Source organism: Salmo salar, chromosome ssa27 (assembly GCF_905237065.1).
Source record: "Salmo salar chromosome ssa27, Ssal_v3.1, whole genome shotgun sequence".
In the NCBI taxonomy this organism is placed as follows: domain Eukaryota; kingdom Metazoa; phylum Chordata; class Actinopteri; order Salmoniformes; family Salmonidae; genus Salmo; species Salmo salar.
In genome coordinates, this window is record NC_059468.1 from 40,375,091 (window position 1) to 40,392,755 (window position 17,665).

A 17,665-nucleotide genomic window follows, 5' to 3' on the forward strand; every position below is an offset into this window, starting at 1 on the left:
CATTACCACCCCCCCACACCAACCCCAGAGCCCTTACTGCTTCATTACCCCCCCCTACCAACCCCAGAGCCCTTACTGCTTCATTACCCCCTACCAACCCCAGAGCCCTTACTGCTTCATTACCCCCCCACCAACCCCAGAGCCCTTACTGCTTCTTTACCCCCCACCAACCCCAGAGCCCTTACTGCTTCATTACCCCCCCCACCATCCCCAGAGCCCTTACTGCTTCATTACCCCCCTACCAACCCCAGAGCCCTTACTGCTTCATTACCCCCCTACCAACCCCAGAGCCCTTACTGCTTCATTACCCCCCTACCAACCCCAGAGACCTTACTGCTTCTTTACCCCCCCACCAACCCCAGAGCCCTTACTGCTTCATTACCACCCCCCCCCACCAACCCCAGAGCCCTTACTGCTTCATTACCACCCCCCCCACACCAACCCCAGAGCCTTTACTGCTTCATTACCCCCCCTACCAACCCCAGAGCCCTTACTGCTTCATTACCCCCCCACCAACCCCAGAGCCCTTACTGCATCATTACTCCCCCCTCCCAATCCCAGAGCCCTTACTGCTTCATTACCCCCCCCACCAACCCCAGAGCCATTACTGCTTCATTACCCCCCTACCAACCCCAGAGCCCTTACTGCTTCATTACCCCCCCACCAACCCCAGAGCCCTTACTGCATCATTCCCCCCCCTACCAATCCCAGAGCCCTTACTGCTTCATTACCCCCCCACCAACCCCAGAGCCCTTACTGCTTCATTACCCCCCCACCAACCCCAGAGCCCTTACTGCTTCATTACCCCCCCACCAACCCCAGAGCCCTTATTGCTTCATTACCCCCCCACCAACCCCAGAGCCCTTACTGCTTCATTACCCCCCCCCCACTATCCCCAGAGCCCTTACTGCTTCATTACCCCCTTACCAACCCCAGAGCCCTTACTGCTTCATTACCCCCCCCACCAACCCCAGAGCCCTTACTGCTTCATTACCACCCCCCCACCAACCCCAGAGCCCTTACTGCTTCATTACCACCCCCCACACCAACCCCAGAGCCCTTACTGCTTCATTACCCCCCCTACCAACCCCAGAGCCCTTACTGCTTCATTACCCCCCCTACCAACCCCAGAGCCCTTACTGCTTCATTACCCCCCCACCAACCCCAGAGCCCTTACTGCTTCTTTACCCCCCCACCAACCCCAGAGCCCTTACTGCTTCATTACCCCCCCCACCATCCCCAGAGCCCTTACTGCTTCATTACCCCCCTACCAACCCCAGAGCCCTTACTGCTTCATTACCCCCCCACCAACCCCAGAGCCCTTACTGCTTCATTACCCCCTACCAACCCCAGAGCCCTTACTGCTTCATTACCCCCCCCACCAACCCCAGAGCCCTTACTGCTTCATTACCACCCCCCCACCAACCCCAGAGCCCTTACTGCTTCATTACCACCCCCCCACACCAACCCCAGAGCCTTTACTGCTTCATTACCCCCCTACCAACCCCAGAGCCCTTACTGCTTCATTACCCCCCCCACCAACCCCAGAGCCCTTACTGCTTCATTACCCCCCCCACCAATCCCAGAGCCCTTACTGCTTCATTACCCCCCTACCAACCCCAGATCCCTTACTGCTTCATTACCCCCCTACCAACCCCAGAGCCCTTAATGCTTCATTACCCCCCTACCAACCCCAGAGCCCTTACTGCTTCATTACCCCCCCCACCAACCTCAGAGCCCTTACTGCTTCATTACCACCCCCCTACCAATCCCAGAGCCCTTACTGCTTCATTACCCCCCACCAACCTCAGAGCCCTTACTGCTTCATTACCCCCCCACCAACCCCAGAGCCCTTATGGCTTCATTACCCCCCCCACCAACCCCAGAGCCCTTACTGCTTCATTACCCCCCCACCAACCCCAGAGCCCTTACTGCTTCATTACCCCCCCCACCAACCCCAGAGCCCTTACTGCTTCATTATTCTCCCCCCACCAACCCCAGAGCCCTTACTGCTTCATTACCCCACCCACTAACCCCAGAGCATTTACTGCTTCATTACCCCCCCACCAACCCCAGAGCCCTTACTGCTTCATTACCCCCTTACCAACCCCAGAGCCCTTATTGCTTCATTACCACCCCCCCACCAACCCCAGAGCCCTTACTGCTTCATTACCCCCCCTCCCACCAACCCCAGAGCCCTTACTGCTTCATTACCACCCCCCCACCAACCCCAGAGCCCTTACTGCTTCATTAACGCCCCCCCACCAACCCCAGAGCCCTTACTGCTTCATTACCCCCCCCCACCAACCCCAGAGCCCTTACTGCTTCATTACCCCTCCACACCAACCCCATAGCCCTTACTGCTTCATTACCCCCCCACCAACCCCAGAGCCCTTACTGCTTCATTACCCCCCCAACCAACCCTAGAGCGCTTACTGCTTCATTACCCCCCCTACCAACCCCAGAGCCCTTACTGCTTCATTACCCCCCCACCAACCCCAGAGCCCTTACTGCTTCATTACCCCCCCCACCAACCCCAGAGCCCTTACTGCTTCATTACCCCCCCCCACCAACCCCAGAGCCCTTACTGCTTCATTACCACCCCACCACCAACCCCAGAGCCCTTACTGCTTCATTACCCACCCCCAACCAACCCCAGAGCCCTTACTGCTTCATAACCCCCCCCCCACCAACCCCAGAGCCCTTACTGCTTCATTACCCCCACCCCCAACCAACCCCAGAGCCCTTACTGCTTCATTACCCCCCCACCAACCCCAGAGTCCTTACTGCTTCATTACCCCCCCCTACCAACCCCAGAGCCCTTACTGCTTCATTAACCCCCCAACCAACCCCAGAGCCCTTACTGCTTCATAACCCCCCCACCAACCCCAGAGCCCTTACTGCTTCATTACCCCCACCCCCAACCAACCCCAGAGCCCTTACTGCTTCATTACCCCCCACCAACCCCAGAGCCTTACTGCTTCATTACCCCCCCCCCACCAACCCCAGAGCCCTTACTGCTTCATTATCTCCCCCACCAACCCCAGAGCCCTTACTGCTTCATTACCCCCACCCCAACCAACCCCAGAGCCCTTACTGCTTCATTATCCCCCCACCAACCCCAGAGCCCTTACTGCTTCATTACCCCCCCAACCAACCCCAGAGCCCTTACTGCTTCATTATCCCCCCACCAACCCCAGAGCCCCTTACTGCTTCATTACCCCACCCACTAACCCCAGAGCCTTTACTGCTTCATTACCCCCCCACCAACCCCAGAGCCCTTACTGCTTCATTACCCCCCTTACCAACCCCAGAGCCCTTATTGCTTCATTACCACCCCCCCCCCCACCAACCCCAGAGGCCTTACTGCTTCATTACCACCCGCCCCACCAACCCCAGAGCCCTTACTGCTTCATTACCCCCCCTCCCACCAACCCCAGAGCCCTTACTGCTTCATTACCACCCCCCCACCAACCCCAGAGCCCTTACTGCTTCATTAACGCCCCCCCACCAACCCCAGAGCCCTTACTGCTTCATTACCCCCCCCCACCAACCCCAGAGCCCTTACTGCTTCATTACCCCTCCACACCAATCCCATAGCCCTTACTGCTTCATTAACCCCCCCACCAACCCCAAGAGCCCTTACTGCTTCATTACCCCCCAACCAACCCTAGAGCGCTTACTGCTTCATTACCCCCCCTACCAACCCCAGAGCCCTTACTGCTTCATTACCCCCCCACCAACCCCAGAGCCCTTACTGATTCATTACCCCCCCACCAACCCCAGAGCCCTTACTGCTTCATTACCCCCCCACCAACCCCAGAGCCCTTACTGCTTCATTACCACCCCACCACCAACCCCAGAGCCCTTACTGCTTCATTACCCACCCCCCAACCAACCCCAGAGCCCTTACTGCTTCATAACCCCCCCCACCAACCCCAGAGCCCTTACTGCTTCATTACCCCCACCCCCAACCAACCCCAGAGCCCTTACTGCTTCATTACCCCCCCACCAACCCCAGAGTCCTTACTGCTTCATTACCCCCCCCTACCAACCCCAGAGCCCTTACTGCTTCATTACCCCCCCACCAACCCCAGAGCCCTTACTGCTTCATTACCCCCCCAACCAACCCCAGAGCCCTTACTGCTTCATAACCCCCCCCACCAACCCTAGAGCCCTTACTGCTTCATTACCCTCCACCCCCAACCAACCCCAGAGCCCTTACTGCTTCATTACCCCCCACCAACCCCAGAGCCCTTACTGCTTCATTACCCCCCCCACCAACCCCAGAGCCCTTACTGCTTCATTACCCCCCTACCAACCCCAGAGCCCTTACTGCTTCATTACCCCCCACCAACCCCAGAGCCCTTACTGCTTCAATACCCCCCCCACCAACCCCAGAGCCCTTACTGCTTCATTACCCCCCACCAACCCCAGAGCCCTTACTGCTTCATTACCCCCCTACCAACCCCAGAGCCCTTACTGCTTCATTACCCCCCCCCACCAACCCCAGAGCCCTTACTGCTTCATTACCCCCCCCACCAACCCCAGAGCCCTTACTGCTTCATTACCCCCCCACCAACCCCAGAGCCCTTACTGCTTCATTACCCCCCCACCAACCCCAGAGCCCTTACTGCTTCATTACCCCCCACCAACCCCAGAGCCCTTACTGCTTCATTACCCCCCACCAACCCCAGAGCCCTTACTGCTTCATTACCCCCAACCAACCCCAGAGCCCTTATTGCTTCATTACCCCCCTACCAACCCCAGAGCCCTTACAGCTTCATTACCACCCCACCACCAACCCCAGACCCCTTACTGCTTCATTACCTCCCCCACCAACCCCAGAGCCCTTACTGCTTCATTACCCCCCCCACCAACCCCAGAGCCCTTACTGCTTCATTACCCCCCCCAACAACCCCAGAGCCCTTACTGCTTCATTACCACCCCACCAACCCCAGAGCCCTTACCCTCCCCCCCACCAACCCCAGAGCCCTTACTGCTTCATTACCGCCCCCACCAACCCCAGAGCCCTTACTGCTTCGTTACCCCCCCCAACAACCCCAGAGCCCTTACTGCTTCATTACCCCCCCCACCAACCCCAGAGCCCTTACTGCTTCATTACCCCCCCACCAACCCCAGAGCCCTTACTGCTTCATTACCACCCCCCCCACCAACCCCAGAGCCCTTACTGCTTCATTACCCCCCCCACCAACCCCAGAGCCCTTACTGCTTCATTACCCCCCCACCAACCCCAGAGCCCTTACTGCTTCATTACCCCCACCCCCAACCAACCCCAGATCCCTTACTGCTTCATTACCCCCCCACCAACCCCAGAGCCCTTACTGCTTCATTACCCCCCCCCTACCAACCCCAGAGCCCTTACTGCTTCATTACCCCCCCCCACCAACCCCAGAGCCCTTACTGCTTCATTACCCCCCAACCAACCCCAGAGCCCTTACTGCTTCATTACCCCCCCACCACCAACCCCAGAGCCCTTATTGCTTCATTAACCCCCCACCAACCCCAGAGCCCTTACTGCTTCATTACCCCCCCACCAACCCCAGAGCCCTTACTGCTTCATTACCCCCCCACCAACCCCAGAGCCCTTACTGCTTAATTACCCGCCCCCCCACCAACCCCAGAGCCCTTACTGCTTCATTACCCCCCACCAACCCCAGAGCCCTTACTGCTTCATTACCCCCCCTACCAACCCCAGAGCCCTTACTGCTTCATTACCCCCCCACCAACCCCAGAGCCCTTACCCTCCCCCCCACCAACCCAAGAGCCCTTACTGCTTCATTACCCCCCCACCAACCCCAGAGCCCTTACTGCTTCTTTACCACCCCCCTACCAACCCCAGATCCCTTACTGCTTCATTACCCCCCCCACCAACCCCAGAGCCCTTACTGCTTCATTACCCCCCCACCAACCCCAGAGCACTTACTGCTTCATTACCCCCCCCACCAACCCCAGAGCCCTTACCCTCCCCCCACCAACCCAAGAGCCCTTACTGCTTCATTACCCCCCCACCAACCCCAGAGCCCTTACTGCTTCATTACCCCCCCACCAACCCCAGAGCCCTTACCCTCCTCCACCAACCCAAGAGCCCTTACTGCTTCATTACCCCCCCACCAACCCCAGAGCCCATACTGCTTCATTACCCCCCCACCAACCCCAGAGCCCTTACTGCTTCATTACCACCCCCCCACCAACCCGAGAACCCTTACTGCTTCATTACCCCCCCACCAACCCCAGAGCCCTTACTGCTTCATTACCCCCCCCACCAACCCCAGAGCCCTTACTGCTTCATTACCCCCCTACCAACCCCAGAGCCCTTACTGCTTCATTACCCCCCCACCAACCCCAGAGCCCTTACTGCTTCAATACCCCCCCACCAACCCCAGAGCCCTTACTGCTTCATTACCCCCCACCAACCCCAGAGCCCTTATTGCTTCATTACCCCCCTACCAACCCCAGAGCCCTTACTGCTTCATTACCCCCCCCACCAACCCCAGAGCCCTTACTGCTTCATTACCCCCCCCACCAACCCCAGAGCCCTTACTGCTTCATTACCCCCCCCACCAACCCCAGAGCCCTTACTGCTTCATTACCCCCCCACCAACCCCAGAGCCCTTACTGCTTCATTACCCCCCACCAACCCCAGAGCCCTTACTGCTTCATTACCCCCCCACCAACCCCAGAGCCCTTACTGCTTCATTACCCCCCACCAACCCCAGAGCCCTTACTGCTTCATTACCGCCCCCACCAACCCCAGAGCCCTTACTGCTTCGATTACCCCCCACCAACCCCAGAGCCCTTACTGCTTCATTACCCACCCCACCAACCCCAGAGCCCTTACTGCTTCGTTACCCCCCCACCAACCCCAGAGCCCTTACTGCTTCATTACCACCCCCCCCACCAACCCCAGAGCCCTTACTGCTTCATTACCCCCCCCACCAACCCCAGAGCCCTTACTGCTTCATTACCCCCCACCAACCCCAGAGCGCTTTTATTGCTTCATTACCCCCCTACCAATCCCAGAGCCCTTACAGCTTCATTACCACCCCACCACCAACCCCAGACCCCTTACTGCTTCATTACCTTTCCCCACCAACCCCAGAGCCCTTACTGCTTCATTACCCCCCCCCACCAACCCCAGAGCCCTTACTGCTTCATTACCCCCCCCAACAACCCCAGAGCCCTTACTGCTTCATTACCCCCCCACCAACCCCAGAGCCCTTACCCTCCCCCCCACCAACCCCAGAGCCCTTACTGCTTCATTACCGCCCCACCAACCCCAGAGCCCTTACTGCTTCGTTACCCCCCCCAACAACCCCAGAGCCCTTACTGCTTCATTAGCCCCCCCCACCAACCCCAGAGCCCTTACTGCTTCATTACCCCCCCCACCAACCCCAGAGCCCTTACTGCTTCATTACCACCCCCCCACCAACCCCAGAGCCCTTACTGCTTCATTACCCCCCCACCAACCCCAGAGCCCTTACTGCTTCATTACCCCCCCCACCAACCCCAGAGCCCTTACTGCTTCATTACCCCCACCCCCAACCAACCCCAGATCCCTTACTGCTTCATTACCCCCCCACCAACCCCAGAGCCCTTACTGCTTCATTACCCCCCCTACCAACCCCAGAGCCCTTACTGCTTCATTACCCCCCCCACCAACCCCAGAGCCCTTACTGCTTCATTACCCCCCAACCAACCCCAGAGCCCTTACTGCTTCATTACCCCCCCACCACCAACCCCAGAGCCCTTATTGCTTCATTAACCCCCCACCAACCCCAGAGCCCTTACTGCTTCATTACCCCCCCACCAACCCCAGAGCCCTTACTGCTTCATTACCCCCCCCACCAACCCCAGAGCCCTTACTGCATAATTACCCGCCCCCCCACCAACCCCAGAGCCCTTACTGCTTCATTACCCCCCCACCAACCCCAGAGCCCTTACTGCTTCATTACCCCCCCTACCAACCCCAGAGCCCTTACTGCTTCATTACCCCCCCCACCAACCCCAGAGCCCTTACCCTCCCCCCACCAACCCAAGAGCCCTTACTGCTTCATTACCCCCCCCACCAACCCCAGAGCCCTTACTGCTTCTTTACCACCCCCCACCAACCCCAGATCCCTTACTGCTTCATTACCCCCCCACCAACCCCAGAGCCCTTACTGCTTCATTACCCCCCCCACCAACCCCAGAGCCCTTACTGCTTCATTACCCCCCCCCACCAACCCCAGAGCCCTTACCCTCCCCCCACCAACCCAAGAGCCCTTACTGCTTCATTACCCCCCCACCAACCCCAGAGCCCTTACTGCTTCATTACCCCCCCCCACCAACCCCAGAGCCCTTACCCTCCCCCCCACCAACCCAAGAGCCCTTACTGCTTCATTAACCCCCCACCAACCCCAGAGCCCATACTGCTTCATTACCCCCCCCACCAACCCCAGAGCCCTTACTGCTTCATTACCACCCCCCCACCAACCCGAGAACCCTTACTGCTTCATTACCCCCCACCAACCCCAGAGCCCTTACTGCTTCATTACCCCCCCCCACCAACCCCAGAGCCCTTACTGCTTCATTACCCCCCACCAACCCCAGAGCCCTTACTGCTTCATTAGCCCCCCCACCAACCCCAGAGCCCTTACTGCTTCATTACCCCCCCCACCAACCCCAGAGCCCTTACTGCTTCATTACCACCCCCCCACCAACCCCATTGCCCTTACTGCTTCATTACCCCCCCACCAACCCCATAGCCCTTACTGCTTCATTACCCCCCCCACCAACCCCAGAGCCCTTACTGCTTCATTACCCCCCACCAACCTCAGAGCCCTTACTGCTTCATTACCCCCCTACCAATCCCAGAGCCCTTACTGCTTCATTACCCCCCACCAACCCCAGAGCCCTTACTGCTTCATTACCCCCCTACCAACCCCAGAGCCCTTACTGCTTCATTACCCCCCCCACCAACGCCAGAGCCCTTACTGCTTCATTACCGCCCCTACCAACCCCAGAGCCCTTACTGCTTCATTACCCCCCCCACCAACCCCAAAGTCCTTACTGCCTCATTACCCCCCTCACCAACCCCAGAGCCCTTACTGCTTCATTACCCCCCCCCACCAACCCCAGAGCCCTTACTGCTTCATTACCCCCCCACCAACCCCAGAGCCCTTACTTCTTCATTACCCCCCCACCAACCCCAGAGCCCTTACTGCTTCATTACCCCCCCTACCAATCCCAGAGCCCTTACTGCTTCATTACCCCCCACCAACCCCAGAGCCCTTACTGCTTCATTACCCCCCCCACCAACCCCAGAGCCCTTACTGCTTCATTACCCCCCCCACCAACCCCAGAGCCCTTACCCCCCCACCAACCCCAGAGCCCTTACTGCTTCATTACCACCCCCCCACCAAACCCAGAGCCCTTACTGCTTCATTACCCCCCACCAACCCCACAGCCCTTACTGCTTCATTACCCCCCCCCACCAACCCCAGAGCCCTTACTGCTTCATTACCCCCCACCAACCCCAGAGCCCTTACTTCTTCATTACCCCCCCACCAACCCCAGAGCCCTTACTGCTTCATTACCCCCCCCTACCAATCCCAGAGCCCTTACTGCTTCATTACCCCCCCACCAACCCCAGAGCCCTTACTGCTTCATTACCCCCCCCACCAACCCCAGAGCCCTTACTGCTTCATTACCCCCCCCACCAACCCCAGAGCCCTTACCCCCCCCCCACCAACCCCAGAGCCCTTACTGCTTCATTACCACCCCCCCACCAAACCCAGAGCCCTTACTGCTTCATTACCCCCCACCAACCCCACAGCCCTTACTGCTTCATTACCCCCCCCCACCAACCCCAGAGCCCTTACTGCTTCATTACCCCCCCACCAACCCCAGAGCCCTTACTTCTTCATTACCCCCCCCACCAACCCCAGAGCCCTTACTGCTTCATTACCCCCCCTACCAATCCCAGAGCCCTTACTGCTTCATTACCCCACCCCACCAACCCCAGAGCCCTTACTGCTTCATTACCCCCCCACCAACCCCAGAGCCCTTACTGCTTCATTACCCCCCCCCCACCAACCCCAGAGCCCTTACCCCCCCCACCAACCCCAGAGCCCTTACTGCTTCATTACCACCCCCCCACCAAACCCAGAGCCCTTACTGCTTCATTACCCCCCCACCAACCCCACAGCCCTTACTGCTTCATTACCCCCCCCCCACCAACCCCAGAGCCCTTACTGCTTCATTACCAAATCCAGAAAATCACATTGTATGATTTTTAAGTAATTAATTTGCATTTTATTGTATGACATAAGTATTTGATCACCTACCAACCAGCAAGAATTCCGGCTCTCACAGACCTGTTAGTTTTTCTTTAAGAAGCCCTCCTGTTCTCCACTCATTACCTGTATTAACTGCACCTGTTTGAACTCCTTACCTGTATAAAAGACACCTGTCCACACACTCAATCAAACAGACTCCAACCTCTCCACAATGGCCAAGACCAGAGAGCTGTGTAAGGACATCAGGGATAAAATTGTAGACCTGCACAAGGCTGGGATGGGCTACAGGACAGTAGGCAAGCAGCTTGGTGAGAAGGCAACATCTGTTGTCGCAATTATTAGAAAATGGAAGAAGTTCAAGATGACGGTCAATCACCCTCGGTCTGGGGCTCCATGCAAGATCTCAATAATCATGAGGATGGTGAGAGATTAGCCCAGAAGTACACGTCAGGACCTGGTCAATGACCTGAAGAGAGCTGGGACCACAGTCTCAAAGAAAACCATTAGTAACACACTACGCCGTCATGGATTAAAATCCTGCAGCGCATGCAAGGTCCCCCTGCTCAAGCCTGCGCATGTCCAGGCCGTCTGAAGTTTGCCAATGACCATCTGGATGATCCAGAGGAGGAATGGGAGAAGGTCATGTGGTCTGATGAGACAAAAATAGAGCTTTTTGGTCTAAACTCCACTCGCCATGTTTGGAGGAAGAAGAAGGAGGAGTACAACCCCAAGAACACCATCCCAACCGTGAAGCATGGAGGTGGAAACATCATTCTTTGGGGATGCTTTTCTGCAAAGGGGACAGGACGACTGCTTCATATTGAGGGGAGGATGGATGGGGCCATGTATCGCGAGATCTTGGCCAACAACCTCCTTCCCTCAGTAAGAGCATTGAAGATGGGTCGTGGCTGGGTCTTCCAGCATGACAACGACCCGAAACACACAGCCAGGGCAACTAAGGAGTGGCTCCGTAAGAAGCATCTCAAGGTCCTGGTGTGGCCTAGCCAGTCTCCAGACCTGAACCCAATAGAACATCTTTGGAGGGAGCTGAAAGTCCGTATTGCCCAGCGACAGCCCCGAAACCTGAAGGATCTGGAGACTACAATACAAACTACAATAACAAATAACCCTTATACTGGTCAGGACGTGACAGTAGGAAAACCTGCAAAATCGGCAGTGTATCAAATACTTGTTCTCCCCACTGTATCTACACCAATACAACACAGGTGTAGGACAATACAACACAGGTGTAGGACTATACAACACAGGTGTAGGACTATACAACACAGGTCTAGGACTATACAACACAGGTCTAGGACAATACAACACAGGTCTAGGACTATACAACACAGGTCTAGGACAATACAACACAGGTCTAGGACAATACAACACAGGTCTAGGACAATACAACACAGGTCTAGGACAATACATCACAGGTCTAGGACTATACAACACAGGTCTAGGACAATACAACACAGGTCTAGGACAATACAACACAGGTCTAGGACAATACATCACAGGTCTAGAACTATACAACACAGGTCTAGGACTATACAACACAGGTCTAGGACAATACAACACAGGTCTAGGACTATACAACACAGGTCTAGGTCTATACAACACAGGTCTAGGACAATACATCACAGGTCTAGGACTATACACCCCAGGTCTAGGACTATACAACACAGGTCTAGGACTATACAACACAGGTCTAGGACAATACAACACAGATCTAGGACTATGTACATCATTTAAGCACGGTTCATACGGGCATTGGCAAGTCAAATTCAAGGATTTCAGGGACTTTTTCGACCACATTTTCAAGAACCTTAAGATATACAATTGTATTATAGATATAAGGCCAACCCCCAAAAGAAAAGCATGCAAAAAGTGTACCAAAAAAAGTTGGCCTTATCAATGCATATTTTTATTTTATTTTATTTAACCTTTATTTAACTAGGCAAGTCAGTTAAGATTAAGAAGAAATTTACAATGACAGCCTACCAAAAGGCAAAAGGCCTCCTACGGGGACGGGGACTGGGACAAAAAACATTTAAAAAAAAAGTTTTTAAAAACATAGGACAAAACTCACATCACGACAAGAGAGACAACACAACACTACGTAAACAGAGAGAGACCTATGACGAAGACAACAGTCAGGGGTGATACGATATCAATGACATCATATCACAACAACCCAAGCTTAAAGTCGTGCTTCCATACCTCCTGTGTGAGACAGAGCTGATCATTTAGCTCATCGTTCTGATTGTACTGAGACCAACTACATTAATTCACCTGGAAAAAAGGGTGGGCCCCCAGATCCTTGACCCGACGTGTGAACGCGGAACTCAAACGTCAAGTAACGAAAAAAAACTGTCTGCTGACGTACATACGGATTACAATGACAATCAATGTTTTACACTTTTACACAAACTCTTCACGGGAAATATGTCAAACATAGAAGGAGAAGTGATACAAAAGCGTGGACAAATACCAAATCAAATTAAATGTTATTATTCACATACACATGGTTAGCAGATGTTAATTTGAGTGTAGCGAAATGCTACTAGATCTGACATTCTAGTCCCCCCCTGAAACAGGACAGACTATTCCCCCCTGGAACAGGACAGACTAATCCCCCCTGGAACAGGACAGACTAATCCCCCCTGGAACAGGACAGACTAAATCCCCTGGAACAGGACAGACTAATCCCCCTGGAACAGGACAGACTAATCCCCCCACCCTGGAACAGGACAGACTAATCCCCCTGGAACAGGACAGACTAATCCCCCCCTGGAACAGGACAGACTAATCCCCCCCACCCTGGAACAGGACAGACTAATCCCCCCTGGAACAGGACAGACTAATCCCCCTGGAACAGGACAGACTAATCCCCCTGGAACAGGACAGACTAATCCCCCTGGAGCAGGACAGACTAACCCCCCCTGGAACAGGACAGACTAATCCCCCCCTGGAACAGGACAGACTAATCCCCCACCCTGGAACAGGACAGACTAATCCCCCCCATGGAACAGGACAGACTAATCCCCCCCCCTGGAACAGGACAGACTAATCCCCCTGGAACAGGACAGACTAATCCCCCTGGAACAGGACAGACTAATCGCCCTGGAACAGGACAGACTAATCCCCCCTGGAACAGGACAGACTAATCCCCCCCACCCTGGAACAGGACAGACTAATCCCCCTGGAACAGGACAGACTAATCCCCCTGGAACAGGACAGACTAATCCCCCCTGGAACAGGACAGACTAATCCCCCCCCTGGAACAGGACAGACTAATCCCCCTGGAACAGGACAGACTAATCCCCCTGGAACAGGACAGACTAATCCCCCTGGAGCAGGACAGACTAACCCACCCCCCTGGAGCAGGACAGACTAACCCCCCCCCTGGAACAGGACAGACTAATCTCCCCCTGGAACAGGACAGACTAATCCCCCCTGGAACAGGACAGACTAATCCCCCTGGAACAGGACAGACTAATCCCCCGAACAGGACAGACTAATCCCCCTGGAACAGGACAGACTAATCCCCCTGGAGCAGGACAGACTAATCCCCCCTGGAACAGGACAGACTAATCCCCCACCCCGGAACAGGACAGACTAATCCCCCCGGAACAGGACAGACTAATCCCCCGGAACAGGACAGACTAATCCCCCTGGAACAGGACAGACTAATCCCCCTGGAACAGGACAGACTAATCCCCCTGGAACAGGACAGACTAATCGCCCTGGAACAGGACAGACTAATCCCCCCCTGGAACAGGACAGACTAATCCCCCCACCCTGGAACAGGACAGACTAATCCCCCTGGAACAGGACAGACTAATCCCCCTGGAACAGGACAGACTAATCCCCCTGGAACAGGACAGACTAATCCCCCTGGAACAGGACAGACTAATCCCCCTGGAACAGGACAGACTAATCCCCCCTGGAACAGGACAGACTAACCCACCCCCCTGGAACAGGACAGACTAATCTCCCCCCTGGAACAGGACAGACTAATCCCCCTGGAACAGGACAGACTAACCCCCCCTGGAACAGGACAGACTAATCCCCCTGGAACAGGACAGACTAATCCCCCCTGGAACAGAACAGACTAATCCCCCCTGGAACAGGACAGACTAATCCCCACCCCGGAACAGGACAGACTAATCCCCCCGGAACAGGACAGACTAATCCCCCTGGAACAGGACAGACTAATCCCCCCTGGAACAGGACATTCTAATCTCCCCTGGAACAGGACAGACTAATCCCCCCCCGGAACAGGACAGACTAATCCCCCCGGAACAGGACAGACTAATCCCCCCGGAACAGGACAGACTAATCCCCCCTGGAACAGGACATTCTAATCCCCCTGGAACAGGACAGACTAATCCCCCCTGGAACAGAACAGACTAATCCCCCTCCTGGAACAGGACAGACTAATCCCCCTGGAACAGGACAGACTAATCTCCTCTGGAACAGGACAGACTAATCCCCCTGGAACAGGACAGACTAATCCCCCTGGAACAGGACAGACTAATCCCCCCCGGAACAGGACAGACTAATCCCCCCTGGAACAGGACAGACTAATCCCCCCTGGAGCAGGACAGACTAATCCCCCCTGGAACAGGACAGACTAATCCTCCCCCTGGAACAGGACAGACTAATCCCCCCCTGGAACAGGACAGACTAATCCCCCCGGGAACAGGACAGACTAATCCCCCTGGAACAGGACAGACTAATCCCCCTGGAACAGGACAGACTAATCCCCCCTGGAACAGGACAGACTAATCCCCCCGGAACAGGACAGACTAATCCCCCATGGAACAGGACATACTAATCCCCCCTGGAACAGGACAGACTAATCTCCCCTGGAACAGGACAGACTAATCCCCTCCCTGGAACAGGACAGACTAATCCCCCTGGAACAGGACAGACTAATCCCCCCTGGAACAGGACAGACTAATCCCCCTGGAACAGGACAGACTAATCCCCCTGGAACAGGACAGACTAATCCCCCCTGGAACAGGACAGACTAATCCCCCCTGGAACAGGACAGACTAATCCCCCCTGGAACAGGACAGACTAATCCCCCTGGAACAGGACAGACTAATCCCCCTGGAACAGGACAGACTAATCCCCCTGGAACAGGACAGACTAATCCCCCCTGGAACAGGACAGACTAATCCCCCTGGAACAGGACAGACTAATGCCCCCTGGAACAGGACAGACTAATCCCCCTGGAACAGGACAGACTAATCCCCCTGGAACAGGACAGACTAATCCCCCCTGGAACAGGACAGACTAATCCCCCCTGGAACAGGACAGACTAATCCCCCCTGGAACAGGACAGACTAATCCCCCCCCTGGAACAGGACAGACTAATCCCCCCTGGAACAGGACAGACTAATCTCCCCTGGAACAGGACAGACTAATCCCCCTGGAACAGGACAGACTAATCCCCCCGGAACAGGACAGACTAATCCCCCCCTGGAACAGGACAGACTAATCCCCCTGGAACAGGACAGACTAATCCCCCTGGAACAGGACAGACTAATCCCCCTGGAACAGGACAGACTAATCCCCCCGGAACAGGACAGACTAATCCCCCTGGAACAGGACAGACTAATCCCCCTGGAACAGGACAGACTAATCCCCCTGGAACAGGACAGACTAATCCCCCCTGGAACAGGACAGACTAATCCCCCCTTGGAACAGGACAGACTAATCCCCCCCCTGGAACAGGACAGACTAATCCCCCTGGAACAGGACAGACTAATCCCCCTGGAACAGGACAGACTAATCCCCCCTGTAACAGGACAGACTAATCCCCCCTTGGAACAGGACAGACTAATCCCCCCCCCCGGAACAGGACAGACTAATCCCCCTGGAACAGGACAGACTAATCCCCCTGGAACAGGACAGACTAATCCCCCTGGAACAGGACAGACTAATCCCCCCTGGAACAGGACAGACTAATCCCCCTGGAACAGGACAGACTAATCCCCCTGGAACAGGACAGACTAATGCCCCCTGGAACATGACAGACTAATCCCCCCTGGAACAGGACAGACTAATCCCCCCGGAACAGGACAGACTAATCCCACCCCCTGGAACAGGACAGACTAATCCACCCTGGAACAGGACAGACTAATCCCCCTGGAACAGGACAGACTAATCCCCCCTGGAGCAGGACAGACTAATCCCCCCTGGAACAGGACAGACTAATCCCCCCCTGGAACAGGACAGACTAATCCCTCCCTGGAACAGGACAGACTAATCCCTGTAATAGTAGAGTTACTGTACAGACACATATCTCATGTCAAGACCTGGCCCTCAGCTGTGTAGTGACTGTACAGATATATATTTATATTGTAAAGATCCTTGTCCTAATTCTCTTTCAATCATCATCCTCCCTCGGTCACTAAACACCCTTCCCCTTACTCCCCCCCAAAACTGTTACATTTTCACCCCCCCCCACACCCTGTCCTATAAACCAAACCCTAATTCCCCCCCCCCACACACCCTGTCCCTATTCTCCCCTCCAAAATTAAACTTCCCAAAATGCTCCGATCTACTCACAACCCAAACCCCACCCGCCAAAACTCCATGTCCCATCATGCTCCTCTCCTTCCTCCAGATGCTCAGCCTACAGAGGCAGAGACGGCGGTATGGAACCAGGTCAGTGCTGTGCTGGAGGAGGCCCACGGCATCCTGGCCGAACTACAGTCTTACAACGGGGCCGGACAGGAGATACGAGAGGTGAGGGGAGGGGAGGGAGGGAGGGGAGGGGTGTGTGGGGAGGGAGGGGGACGACAACAACGACTAAACAGAATATGAATATTTGTTAATGCCGTTAAGTGCTGTAACAAATGAACCAAATTGCAATAGGTAGCCTGCTATTCCGATACACACAAATTACTATTCACAAATAATTATTTATCTGATATATTCCTTCTCCCATTATTCATGTTATTATACTCTTATTCACCAGCTGTGTGTGTCTCTTAACTAGGAGAGAACCTACAAGCCACGCGGCCACAAACGTTATACTAACGGTTCATCAAACACTTCCACTGTTCAAACGTTAGTCTTTAACGTGTGGTGGCTGGTGGTGTTGAGTCAAGTTAAAAGGTTTGCTCAGCTGTGTCATACACAAACACACACACCTGTGATCTCTCTCTCTCTCTCTCTCTCTCTCTCTCTCTCTCTCTCTCTCTCTCTCTCTCTCTCTCTCTTTCTCTTTCACACATCACAGCCAACAAAGCAGCCTGTGGCGGTCAGCCATTGGCCAGGCATCAAACACAGAACACACAACAATCATTACCCATGCTTTTATCAACAATAGACTGGGAACCAGT

At 55.2% G+C, this 17,665-nt stretch overlaps 1 protein-coding gene across 4 annotated transcripts in view; it reads left to right on the forward strand.

Annotated features, from left to right (window-relative positions):
- fam49al (family with sequence similarity 49 member A, like) overlaps positions 1 to 17,665 on the forward strand; it is a 102,608-nt gene that overhangs the window by 69,739 nt on the left and 15,204 nt on the right. For all 4 annotated transcript variants that reach the window (XM_045709503.1, XM_045709501.1, XM_045709504.1 and 1 more), the window contains one exon: positions 16,945 to 17,066. In XM_045709503.1, the coding sequence (XP_045565459.1) occupies positions 16,945 to 17,066 (122 nt within the window). The remainder of the gene's footprint in view (positions 1 to 16,944; positions 17,067 to 17,665) is intronic.